The sequence below is a fragment of the Helianthus annuus genome, unplaced genomic scaffold (genome assembly GCF_002127325.2).
Source record: "Helianthus annuus cultivar XRQ/B unplaced genomic scaffold, HanXRQr2.0-SUNRISE HanXRQChr00c024, whole genome shotgun sequence".
NCBI lineage: Eukaryota > Viridiplantae > Streptophyta > Magnoliopsida > Asterales > Asteraceae > Helianthus > Helianthus annuus.
The window spans coordinates 19,187-31,936 of NW_023395540.1; the positions used below are offsets into that span (position 1 = coordinate 19,187).

At 35.8% G+C, this 12,750-nt stretch overlaps 1 protein-coding gene across 2 annotated transcripts; it reads left to right on the forward strand.

The window, feature by feature from the left end:
• Positions 1–1,662: 1,662 nt before the first annotated feature.
• LOC110884907 (protein P200) lies at positions 1,663–12,146 on the forward strand. Of its 2 annotated transcripts, none has more exons than XM_022132613.2 (11): positions 1,663–2,033; positions 2,721–2,836; positions 3,177–6,485; positions 7,227–7,354; positions 7,775–7,841; positions 8,204–8,281; positions 8,400–8,569; positions 9,867–10,010; positions 10,096–10,224; positions 10,572–10,808; positions 11,875–12,146. In XM_022132613.2, the coding sequence occupies exons 1-6, from the start codon at positions 1,814–1,816 to the stop codon at positions 8,243–8,245; spliced, it is 3,882 nt and encodes a 1,293-aa protein (XP_021988305.1). In that variant the 5' UTR covers positions 1,663–1,813; the 3' UTR covers positions 8,246–8,281; positions 8,400–8,569; positions 9,867–10,010; positions 10,096–10,224; positions 10,572–10,808; positions 11,875–12,146. The 2 variants fall into 2 exon arrangements, with proteins under 2 accessions (XP_021988305.1, XP_021988302.1); XM_022132610.2 differs by having other exon boundaries at positions 1,665–2,033; positions 8,194–8,281.
• Positions 12,147–12,750: the final 604 nt, after the last annotated feature.

Consider the following 12,750-nt stretch of genomic DNA (forward strand, 5'->3'; position numbering starts at 1 on the left):
TGAATGCTTGTTTGTTATGTTTACACATGGGATGTTGTCTACCTGCTTTAGCAACGATAGTACTATTTGTTTGGACTCAGCACATGTTTACTCAGGGGTTGTTAAGGACAATTTGTTACATGCCTCACAATGGTGAGTGTGTATTACGAACTGACTTGGGCAGTCAACCCGCAGTCATTGGTATCGATAGGTTCATGTCGATAACTAACATGCCTCATTTTACACTGTGTACGTGCTGGTTATGCGTAATGATTTCGAACTCTATTATATCTATTAAACTTGTATGCTCACCTTTACACTATGTGTATTAACTTTTACTTTAACGTATGTGACAGGTGCTTAGGATGCTTATATGCTTTGCTTGCTGTGAAATCAAGGCTAGGAAAGGTCTAGAAACAAATAAACAATTGTCTGTATTTAAAATCTGAGTTGTCGGAACAGAACAATTTGACTAGATCTTGTCTGTAATAATTATGTTATCTTGTTGTTTTAAATAATTGGTAATTATAGTTGTTATGGAAACTTCTGGACAATCTGTTTCGCTCAGTGCCGCGCCTCGATGATTCCGCCATCGGTTGGGGTGTGACATCGCCATTGCCGCCATAACACCACCGCCATCAGATCACTCTTATGGCACATCATCTTCAAATCTTGATATAAATTACCACAAGGATATCTACTCACAGCCATCTAAAAACAAAAACAAACAAAACATGTAAATACCTTTTTCTTGAAAATCTTTATTTGTTTTCACAAACCCAGCCACCAAAGCCCTAGGCAGCGCTGCCACCATTCATCGCGGTTAAGATCAAACGGAATGGCACAAAAAACATTGTTTAAAAGATTCTCCTTAGTATATATAGCAGCTGCAGAGCCATTATGCCCATCAAATATCTGCAAAGCAAACACAAAACAAAACACAACTGAAACCCTAATATACTCATCTATCTTAAATTCACCAACCATACAAGGCAATTAAAATAGTGGATTATTATACCCCCAAAGACAGAATAAGTGGTAACACCATCTCCAAACACCCGCTCACAATCGGTCTTGATCAGAGCAAAATCCTCCCCCTTTTGGAGTAATTAGCCTCACCACAAACAATCTCCGACCTATCAGCCTTCTCGTTCACCAACTCACGCTTCAACAACACCGATAACGGCACGTGCTCACTCTTATGGCACATCATTTCATCCAGATTTACAAATTCAGCTCATTCAAATTCAAAAGAATGATCTGATGGCGGTGGTGCTATGGCGGCGATGGTGATGCTATAGGCAGTGGTGGTCCCTGATATAGAGAGAAGAAATAGGAAGGTGAGGGTGGGGTGGGGGTGGGGTTGTTATTTTGTTTTTATAAATGAGTGGGTCCCACAAATAAATAAATAAATCTATTTAATAGGTTAAGTTATTAGTAAGGGTATTTTTGTCATTTCACATGCTCTTAACTGAGAAAACTAACTAATGTTAGACCTAAGGACTATCCGGAACGAAATTACAAAAGTTAAAGACTATAGGTATAATTTTAGAAAGATAAAGACTAAAAATAAAAAAAAAAAAAAAACAAACAAACCACATGGACTATATAGGAATTTAACTCTAAAAATTAAATACGGAGCATACAATACACGTGATTGGCTGTTATTAAAGCGAGCCCCAACTTAATCTAACCGCGAAAATATCCACAAACCCAAACAAACTTCTTCATCCTCCACTCCCCTGTAACAACCACTTCAAATCACCCATTCTTCCTTCAAAACCCTAAATTCACATGAACAGATGAAGCCAAATTCTTCAATCAACTGTTAACAATGTCAAATCGATGCTCTAATCTATGTAATTCCAGATCATTCTCTCTCTATACACCGTTTCTCGCACCTCTAAAACCCTATGCCACCACTCGCCGCCCATTTTTCCCCTTTCCACACAGTTTTATATTGATTGGTAGAAGATGGAGACGCGGATCATCGTCTGTTCGGCTGAAAGTAGCTGCTCAATCGTCATCGGATGTTGTTCTCATTGCAACAAAAGGTATATACTGCATACATTATTAACTGTTTTTGAAATTGAAATTCTGATGCGATTGGTTATCGATAATAAAGTAGTAGATTAGGAGTATTATGAGGTTTTGGAGCCCTAGTATTGAATGTATGTTTTGGATGATGTACCTTTGGTTAAGTTTAATCGATGTCTAGCAGATCGGATATAGTTCTCATGGCGACAAAAGGTGTATTATTAACTGTTGTTTTCGAAATTTACTGCGATTTTTTTGATAATTGGGTAGCAGATTAGGAGTATTATGAGGCTTTGGAGCCCTAGTATTGAATGTGTGTTTTGGATGATGTATCAATGTCTAATAGATCGGATATAGTTTTCTTTGCAACAAAAGTTATATTATTAACTGTTTTTGAAATTTAATGTGATCAGTTTCTGATAGTGAAGTTGTAGAATAGGAGTATTATGTGGTTTTGTAGCTCTAGTATAGAATGTATATTTTGGATGATGTACTTTAGGTCATGTTTAATCAATGTCTCGTAGATCGGATATAGTTCTCATTGCAACAAAAGGTGTATCATTAGCTGTTTTCGAAATTACCTTTTGGATATTATGTTACTTAACATGGATATAACAACTGATTTCGGGTGTTGTTTAGACTGTAAATATAGTTGATGTGTATTAAATGTTTGAAAATGTGATTTGCTGTTTTTTATTTGGCAGTTCATAGTGATGGTAGTTTAGTGTTCCGGTTTGGGGATGCTTCTGAGGTGGTGGAAAATGATGATGTGGAGGAAGAGATAGAGAGCCAAACTGAACTAGAAAGTAGTGTTGTGAAGGTATTGTTTCCCAGGATCATTGATGATACTAAATGAAAGTTGGATGAAACAAAACTTTGGTTTCCGCATATGATTGTGCAGAGAACCAAGAACCAAATGAAGAATAAGAATACTTTTCATACACTATATTCTTATATAAACGTCGGTACAAATAATGGGTATACATAGGTGTGGATTGACGGTTACAGACCAACTGACACATCCCTTAAATTTGGCGCCAATAACTACCTAAATGGCATCGTTTAATACATGAATTACCGGACACAGTTTCTTTTCTTAACAAACATAATAATGATAATATTGACACTGTTGTAGATAATCTTGATTATATATCTAACAGGTATTAGATGGAGATCAGGATAGACAAGTTATCATAGAGACAGGTGATAGCGGATATGATAGTGTGGAGGGGAGACTTGTTGAGGTAGCTGATGAAATAAGGAATGCAGATATAGAAAGTGACATTGATGAAAGTGTGACCTATGATATCACGGATTTGGAAGATAATAATGCAGAATCAAGTGAGAGATTGTCAGAAATATCTGAAAATGAAGTTTGTGTATCTCAATCTGATGTTAATTTGGATGATTCTATGAAAGTTGTAGAGAGCACACTTGATGAAGCCAGATTAAGTGTTCAGCTCGATGAGGAAGAGAGTTCAGACACAATTCTGGACCTTCTTGATGACACTCCAGACATAGAAAAACGTGCAGATCCCGAAGGAACATTTTTAAATGGTACTGATGATAACACTGTGGATCCATCAGTTTCTATTGAGCTTGAAAGTACGCACGTTTCAGAAAATGAAGTCATGGATGATTTGGACAATGTGGAAGCTGAAGATACTAGCAAAAGTGATACAGAAGATGTTTCCGTTGAGCTTGAATGTACACAAGTTTTGCCAACTGAACTCATAGATGATTTGGACAAGGTGGAAGCTGAAGATACCAGCAAAAGTGTTACAGAAGATGTTTCTGTTGAGCTTGAAAGTACGCAAGTTTTGCAAACTGAACTCATGGATGATTTGGACAAGGTGGAAGCTGAAGATACCAGCAAAAGTGTTACAGAAGATGTTTCTGTTGAGCTTGAAAGTACGCAAGTTTTGCAAACTGAACTCATGGATGATTTGGACAATGTGGAAGCTGAAGATACTAGCAAAAGTGATACAGAAGATGTTTCCGTTGAGCTTGAAAGTACACAAGTTTTGCAAACTGAACTCATGGATGATTTGGACAAGGTGGAAACTGAAGATTCTAGAAAAAGTGATACAGAAGAAATAAAACCTTCTGCAAATGAGGGTACGGATGAAGAGTTGAAAGATATAATCATTGATGAGGGCACTATGATAGATGAGGTGTCCCCATCCAAGTCATTAGATGTTCAATTGACGGGTGCTGTAAATGAGGATGTGGAAGAAGAATTACAAGATATGAACTTAAATGAAGCTACTATCATAGATGAGATACCATCATCTGATCAATTAGCAGTTGAACTAACTTTAGATGAGGTAAACCAGATTCAATCTGTCAAGGATCAGACTACGGAAGATGAGTTGCAAGAAGTGAGCACTGAAAACAGGGAGGAAAATGATGTTGCTTATGTCGTGCCTGTTTCCGCTGTAGAAGAGGCAGAAATAATTGTAGAAGAGGAAGTAAGCCAGCCCCAATCTACCCCTCTTGAGCTCAAGCCTGCTATTCAAGTTCTAGATCCTGACCTTCAGGATACTATAGGACAGGATCTAGATAATGGAATTTTACAAGATGACAATGGTATTAAGGTACCATCAGATTCTGTCAAGCTCGAAGCTACTCAAGTTTCAGATAATGAAGTGACGGATGTTACACAACCATATGGTGAGGATGAGTCACAAGTGGCGGACAATGATACAAATGACTTACTGCGTCCTGCAACCATGCATGTTTCAGATGTTGATATTGATGAAAAGTCGCAAGATACGAACATTAGTGAAGGTACTTTCATAGATGAGATGCCAACACCTGCTCCATTAGGATCTGAACCGACTTTAGAAGTTCTAACTAATAAAGGCATGAATGTTGATATGGATGAAAGGTTACAAGATATGACCATTAGTGAGGGTACTTTAATAGATGAGATACCAACATCTAATCTATTAGGAGCCGAACCAACTCTAGAAATTGCAGCTACTAAAGACATGGATCTTAAGGATATTGATACGGATGAAAGGTTGCAATATAAGAACGTTAGAGAGGATACTCTCATAGATGAGACGCCAACATTTGATCCATTAGGAGCTGAACCAACTTTAGAAGCTTCAACTACTAAAGACAAGAATGTTAATGATGTTAATACGGATCAAACGTTGCAAGATATGAACATTAGTGAGGGTACTTTCATTGATGAGTTGCCAACATCTGATCCATTAGGTTCTGAACCAACGTTAGCAGTTTCAACTACTAAAGGCATGGATGTTTCAGATGTTGATATGGATGAAAAGTTGCAAGATATGAACATTAGTGAAGGTACTTTCATAGATGAGATGCCAACACCTGATCCACTAGAATCTGAACCGAGTTTAGAAGTTTCAACTAATAAAGGCATGAATATTGATTTGGATGAAAGGTTGCAAGATATGAACATCAGTGAGGGTCCTTTCATACATGAGATCCCAGCATCTGATCCACTAGGAGCTGAACCAACTTTAGAAGTTTCATCTAACGAAGGCATGGATATTAAGGATCCGACTGTGGAAGATGAGTTGCAACTAGTGAGCAACGATGTTGATATGGATGAGAGGTTGCAAGATATGAACATCAGTGAGGGTACTTTCACAGATGAGATCCCAGCATCTGATCCACTAGGAGCTGAACCAACTTTAGAAGTTTCATCTGATGAAGGCATGGATATTAAGGATCTGGCTGTTGAAGATGAGGTGCAACTAGTGAGCAATGATAATATGGGTGAGAATGAAATTGCAGATGTGCTGCCTGCAGAAGCAATTCTAGAAGAAGAGGTATTCCAGCCCCATTTAAAACCTATTGAACTCGAGGCTACCATGCCAGTTTCAGATATCGAAGCTCAGGATGCTAAAGGTCAGAATCTAGATGATGAGATTTTACCGGTCATCAATGAGGATGCAGAGCAACTGTCACATCAATTAGAATCCGAACCTGTTCAAGATGAGGGAGTAAAAAGGTTGCAAGATATGAACATCAGTGAGGATAAGTTCATAGGTGAGATACCAACATCTGATCCATTAGGAACTGAATCAATGTTAGAAGGCTCAACTACTGAAGACAAAGATGTTAAGGATCTGGCTGTTGAAGATGAGTTGCAACTGGTGAGCAATGATAAGACGGAGGAGAATGAAATTGCAGATGTAATGCCTGCAGAACCAATTCTAGAAGAAGAGGTAAGCCAGCCCCAATTAACACCTGTTGAACTCAAGGATACTATGCAAGTTTCAGATATCAAAGTTCAGGATGCTACAGGTCAGAATCTAGATGATGAGATTTCACAGGTTATGAATGAGGATGCTGGTGACGGTTACATTGAGGATGTAGAGCCATCACCCCATGAATTAGAATCCCTTCTTGTTCAAGACGAGGGAGTAAAAGACAACATGTTAGCACAGCGTGACGAATCGGATGCAGTGGAAAGCTCAATCTTGGTTAGATTTTACCTTTCTCTTTAACAAAAATATCCTGATGTTTTCATTTGGATGTTTGGAGAAACTATGTGTGTCATATCATACTAAGAAATACACATAAGATAAGCAACTTATTCTAACTAGTTGTGTTCTTATCTATTGCGTGGGTACGTTTTCCTATATCATTAATACCTATTTTAAATTTATAAAATTGTGTCCAAGCACCTGGCCGACGAAAATTCCTGGGTCCGCTTTAAATATATTTGTTCTAAGTAAACTAGCATTGATATTTCAGTATTATTCTAAATATACTTGTTCTACCGAAATACGTTAGCTCTAAATACACATATATTATACCTAACATATATTTATATAATGAAAAGAAAAATGTACTTAAAGAAATCACTATCATGTAGATATCTTAAGGTTCTGATTAACTGTTTAAAATCAAAGGACGGGATTGATTTTATTTTTAAATCAAAGCAGAAGATTGATTTCAGCTTGAATTTTGGATCATTACTAATTCATTATAGCAGTGACAAATTCAGGCCATGCGATTTCTCTAGTATCTAATACAATCCATCTCATCTGCAGTAAAAATAAATGTTTAGTTCTGTTTTACTTTCTGTTGGCTGTAATATCTTTTTGGCGTTTATCTTCATTAAACGTTTTATGCTATGCCTCTAAAGACCTCTATGAACCGGAATTATTTGCTTGTAGTTTTTAGAACTAAATGGTTTTTTATTTGATTATGATTTTTAGCTGATAAAAGATGCCCATGACCTACTACCGGAAGCAGAAAGAACCGAGGACGTGGTAGATAGCAGTGAACTTGCTGAAGTATCAGAAGTTACTGCATTCCTGTTAGCAGCTGAAGCTGAAGTGGAAAGGTACCAATCACATCAATTCACATCTATATACTTGTTTGGTGGAAGTTCATTTTTTACAGAACATACAAGGGAACATATTCCTACAAGTTCATGTGAAACTAATGGCAGATTGTTTTTTTTTTTTTTTTTTTTTTTGATAGGCAAAGTTGATGTCAGATCACTCTTTGTGTAAATTTGTGTTTGTAGTTTATATATGTTTCTGGGTTTTTTTATGAGCTAAGGAGATTTTGCTAATCAGTAACAAACAATATAATAGAAGAACATGAAGCCGATGGCGATGGGTTACTTCTGAACATTACAAATGTCCCAATGAACCTTAAAATGACTATGCTTCAATTTGATATTGTTTACTGTGCAGCACCAACTTCATAATTCTACTGGGTGGAATTTTGGGCTCAACTAATTCTTTTTAGTTTGCAGGGAGGAGATTTATCTCACAGACGATTTCCTGTTATCTGGTGCGGCTTTGTTGGAACATCCATCTAAGGTAATATTTTTAGATGCATATTTTCATTACCTTGTTTCAGACAATCATTGTACTGATAAGTCTGTTTGTTTAAATAGTTTGTTTATCATTTTCCCTAAAAGGAAATGAAGTTACGTTAACAAATTTCAGTATATTGTTATTTTAATGGTGATTGATTTTATCTGTCTTTGACCAATCAATTATGTCTGTTGTAAGGTATAATATCTCGATATCGACTCATGTCCAAATATTATTTCTCTTTACTTTATATCAATATTCGATTTAACTGAAATGCTAGATACATTTGTGTTACTTTTGGGCTATTGATACAAGAGTTAATCGTGCGGATTAGTAATAGAAATAATAATTCCAGGCATTGACAGGTGGAGATGATGCCTATTTTGTGGCTGGCAGCAAATGGCTAGGGGTGGCTAGTGGAGTTAGCCAGTGGTCATTTGAAGGTAAATGTTGGGTTACAATTTTTTTCTAATCGAGTAACTGATTCACCACCAAGTGAAAAGGATAACGCTAATATGAAAATTAATTATTGGTTTAATATGAAAACCAAACTTGGTACAGGCACTGGTCCAGGAGTTTACGCCCAAGAGCTCATGAGGACTTGTGAAGAGATTGTGTTGGATACCTGCAACGTTCCAGTGACTAACCCTGTTGAACTTCTTTGTAGAGGTGTCAAAGAAACAAATATGTCAGGTTCCTCCAATGTTTTACTTGCCAACTTCAATGGTCAGGTTTGTGTTTATAATAATTCCTTGCATCATTGATTTTTTTCTATATTTGGCTATTTGCTTATAAAAGTTGGTGCTATGACATGAAATCAGACTCTCTTGTAAGGGCTGTTACATGGACCTGGGCACCCACATATGTTTAAAACTTCAATACTATTTCTTTCAATCTTGTACCATAGAGTAGATAAGTTGACTAAGATTGTCATGTTTGACTCTAGATGCAAAATTGTAGAAGTGGCTGACTATTAGCCAATAGCCACACATCCAGCAAAACCCTTGCAATTAGTTATACGTTTAAATTAAGGATAGTGCACTGCACACCAAAATGCATAATAGCTATTTTTGTTATAATGCTAAGAGGACATATACAAATTTGACTTGAACATTTTCCGTAAAATCAAGAGTTGCAATTCCATAAAAGGGACAGATAACACATCATATAGACACACAAGCAAGCCTTAACATGCAGAGGCCACCAAAATAAACTGAAAAGAAAGCTCCTAAGATAAGAATCTAATACCAAACCGTATCATCCTCCTAAAAGTTTTTAACCTTAATCCTATGCTCCACGAACTTCTATCCTTGTGGATATTAATGTGTAGTGTTAGCATAGTTGTCGATAGCGAATAGCGACAAATAGCGACAAGGCACCTATATGCTACGTAGCGAATAGCGACGGCTATTTTATAAGTAGCGATTACACTAGAAAAAGAATTTTGAAAATTTTTATATGTATATTACATCAAAATACCCTTGTATATATGCTATTTTACATGTATATTTAACAAATTCCTATAAATTCAGCTATTCTATAGCTATATCTAATTGATATTAACATCAAAAAAAGAAAAAAAACCACCTAACTGTCGCTAAGTTCGCTATTGATCGCTAAGACCCATATAGCGACACTTGGTCGCATGGCTACATAGCACGCTATAGCGGTCGCTATAGCCGCTATTAACAACTATGAGTGTTAGAACATAAAATATTGGGTTGGGGGTTGGGTCCAATGGAAAAGCCTTTGGAGATAAAGTGGAGGTCCCCTTGATGTTCAAGGGTTCGAGCCTTGGGAGAAACATCACCTTTCGAAAAAAAGAACCTAAAATATTCATACTTCGACTCTACAAATACTAGTGTTTTGGCGTGTTTTCCACTTCTCTCTTTCAATCCTTAGTATACTTCTTTGGTCAAATTTCCAAATATTTGCTAAGTTGTGGTTTATTTGCTTCCAGAATATTTATTCAAATGGAATTTAATTAACATGTACCTAATATCCACTAAATCCTTTAAACTACAACAGGTTCTTCATGTAGCTAATATAGGAGACACGGGATTTTTGGTAATAAGACATGGTGCTATTTATAAGAAGTCTTCTCCATCGCTTCACGAGTTCCATTTTGCATTGCAAGTTGAAGACTCTGACGACCCCTTGCAACTTGTGGAGGTATGGTAGCTAAAAATATCGCTTATATGCACAAAGATTCTTTATGTTCTGACAAAATCTCGAACTTTTGAACAATTGATCTCAGGAATCCTTAATTGAACTAGAGGTCGGTGACATAGTTATATCTGCTACAGATGGACTTTTTGACAATCTTTATGAAAGAGAGATAACCATGATTGTCTCCAAGTCATTGCAAGCTGGGATGAAACCGAAGGTAAACACTTATGTCCTTTCTTAAAGTAATCACAAATTAGGTACATGTTTATAATCATTAGTATGTTATAATCATTATTTAAAACATCATTAGTTACGTGGAAAAAAGTTTTTTTCTTAATAAAGACCCGAAGTTGGTTGATTTGTTCATAGTTGGCTGTCCCATCTTTACAAGATATGATCTTACTGGGTAGATGTATAGTTTGCTAACAAATATAAGTTTTCCGTTTCATCTAACCTGATTCATTAAGAAACAGTATCATATATGTGACGAGCAACTAATATTTGGTTAGCGCGTAAAAAGTGACATTAAGCTTAAATAGTGATTTATGTTCCTTTTATTGTTAGGAAATTGCTAACATATTGGCAACAAGAGCACAAGAGGTAGGGAAGTCTTCATTTGTAAGAAGTCCGTTCTCAGACGCTGCACAGGCTGCTGGATACACTGGATATGCTGGTGGCAAGCCGGATAATGTGGCAGTGATTGTGTCTTTGGTGGAAAAAGGATCCAACCTTCTTGCAGTGTAATATCAACTGCTTTCTTGCATCAGATTCTCTGATTTCTACTTTAGAAATACAGTTAAGGTACACCCTCCGCTCTTTTCAACCAAGTAATTCTTTCTGATCAACTAAAAAAATGAGACTTTTCTGGTCAATATGTTGCAATATGGGTACGGGTCAAAATACCGGTCAAGTTGGCGGGTTGACAAACACACTTTTTTCCAACTCTTTCTAAAAGTAACTAACACAAAAATTTATTAGCCATACTTGTATTTATCTTTAATTTTCATTTTAGAAAGTAGTCATTTCCTATAAGAAATGTAAAAGCAATTAAAAATTATATAATAGAAAAGATTTACTTGATACTTTTTTAGTGAACCCAAAATTAGATGCTAATGATGTTTGTACAGTTTTAGTTTACATGCCACTTTATTGCCTTAAATTTCACATACCTACCCATATGTACTTTTAGGTTAGGAGATTTGAGTGTTTGAATAGCTTTTGCATTTTTTTCATATTGTCATGCTAGAAGAGATATAACTTACTTATATTATTGATAATTATAATTTTTTTATATATAACATAACGTATATTTTATAAGCTTTCTTGATCATAAGTTTATATATAAATGTTGTAAATATATATTTAATATATTCATTAAAAGCTATATAAATCATGGGCTCGCGAGCCAATTTGAGTTCAATAAGTGAAGGTTAGGCTCAAGCTCTTTTTAAATGAGCTTAAGTAGAGGACCGAGCTTGAGGTCATTTTAACTCAACAGGTCTCAAATACCACAACTCATTACCCCCCCCCCCCCCTCGTCGTATGTTACATGGAGACCATTAAAAATATGAAAAGTACTATGAAAATTGTGTAATGTATCATTTACAGTGAATCATATATTAATGTAAAAGTTCAAGAGCAAAACATTCCTATGGATAAATAACATGATGAGATATGCATGGCACTTTCCCTTAGGGTCTAATTTGAGTGTTCTCCAGCTCCTATTAACTCGGCTCACTTAGAGTTTTTAGCGAGCCGGTCTCAAAGAACAGACATTTCCATAAATAAATAACATGAGATAAGCATGACACTTTTCCCTGAGGTCTAATTTACTTCTTTTTATTTCTGGCTTTGTGTGTTTGCATAGTCTCTAAATAACATGATGAATATGGAGGTTAATACCACAACCAAGGGAAGTTCATTATATGGTCAAAGGGAGACGCATGTGACATAATATCATATCATAGGCCTTCATGTCCATCCAAGGTAAGATCTTTTCAAACTTAGAAATGGCTAATTAATGAAATGTACATGCTATTGTTGCATTATTCTATGTAATTATGTCTTCTATTATTTACTTGTATTTATAAAAATATTGTGAGAAAGGTTTATGTAATTGAAGGTTCTTATTCATGGATATATTGAAGTTACCTCGCTGCTTTGATAAGTAAATGATATAAAGTTAAGTCACCAACCCTCTATTTATTTCAAAACTTTTGTTAAAACAATTTGCTGAAAATCTATTGATCCCTCAATTTTCCCTTGATTATCGTTATTTTATTCATGTATGTTAAAATTGAATATTAAATATAAAAGTGTTTACCAAGAACATTCGAGTGCACTATATTACCATCACCAGGAGAACTAAGAGCATCTCCAACGAAGATGATGTGTACAAGTTTGGAATCCAAATTTGAATTCCAAACCCATATCATCATCGGAGGAGATTGACTTTAGTGGGGACCACACACATGTTTCTTTCTTTCTTTTTTTTGTTTGTAAGAGTAGGGGTGTGATGTGTATGTTTAGAATGGTTTATTATTGGAGAAAAAAAATAGATTTGGAATGATTGAGGTTTGGAATGATGTGACGAATTTGGATTGTGAACGTTGATCACCATTGAAGATACTCCAAAACCATCACCACAATCCCAACCGTACAAAACAAACACCATCTACAACCATATAATCCAAGCCCATCAATGGAATGTAAAACCCCCGTAAAAACATATAAAAAAAAAATT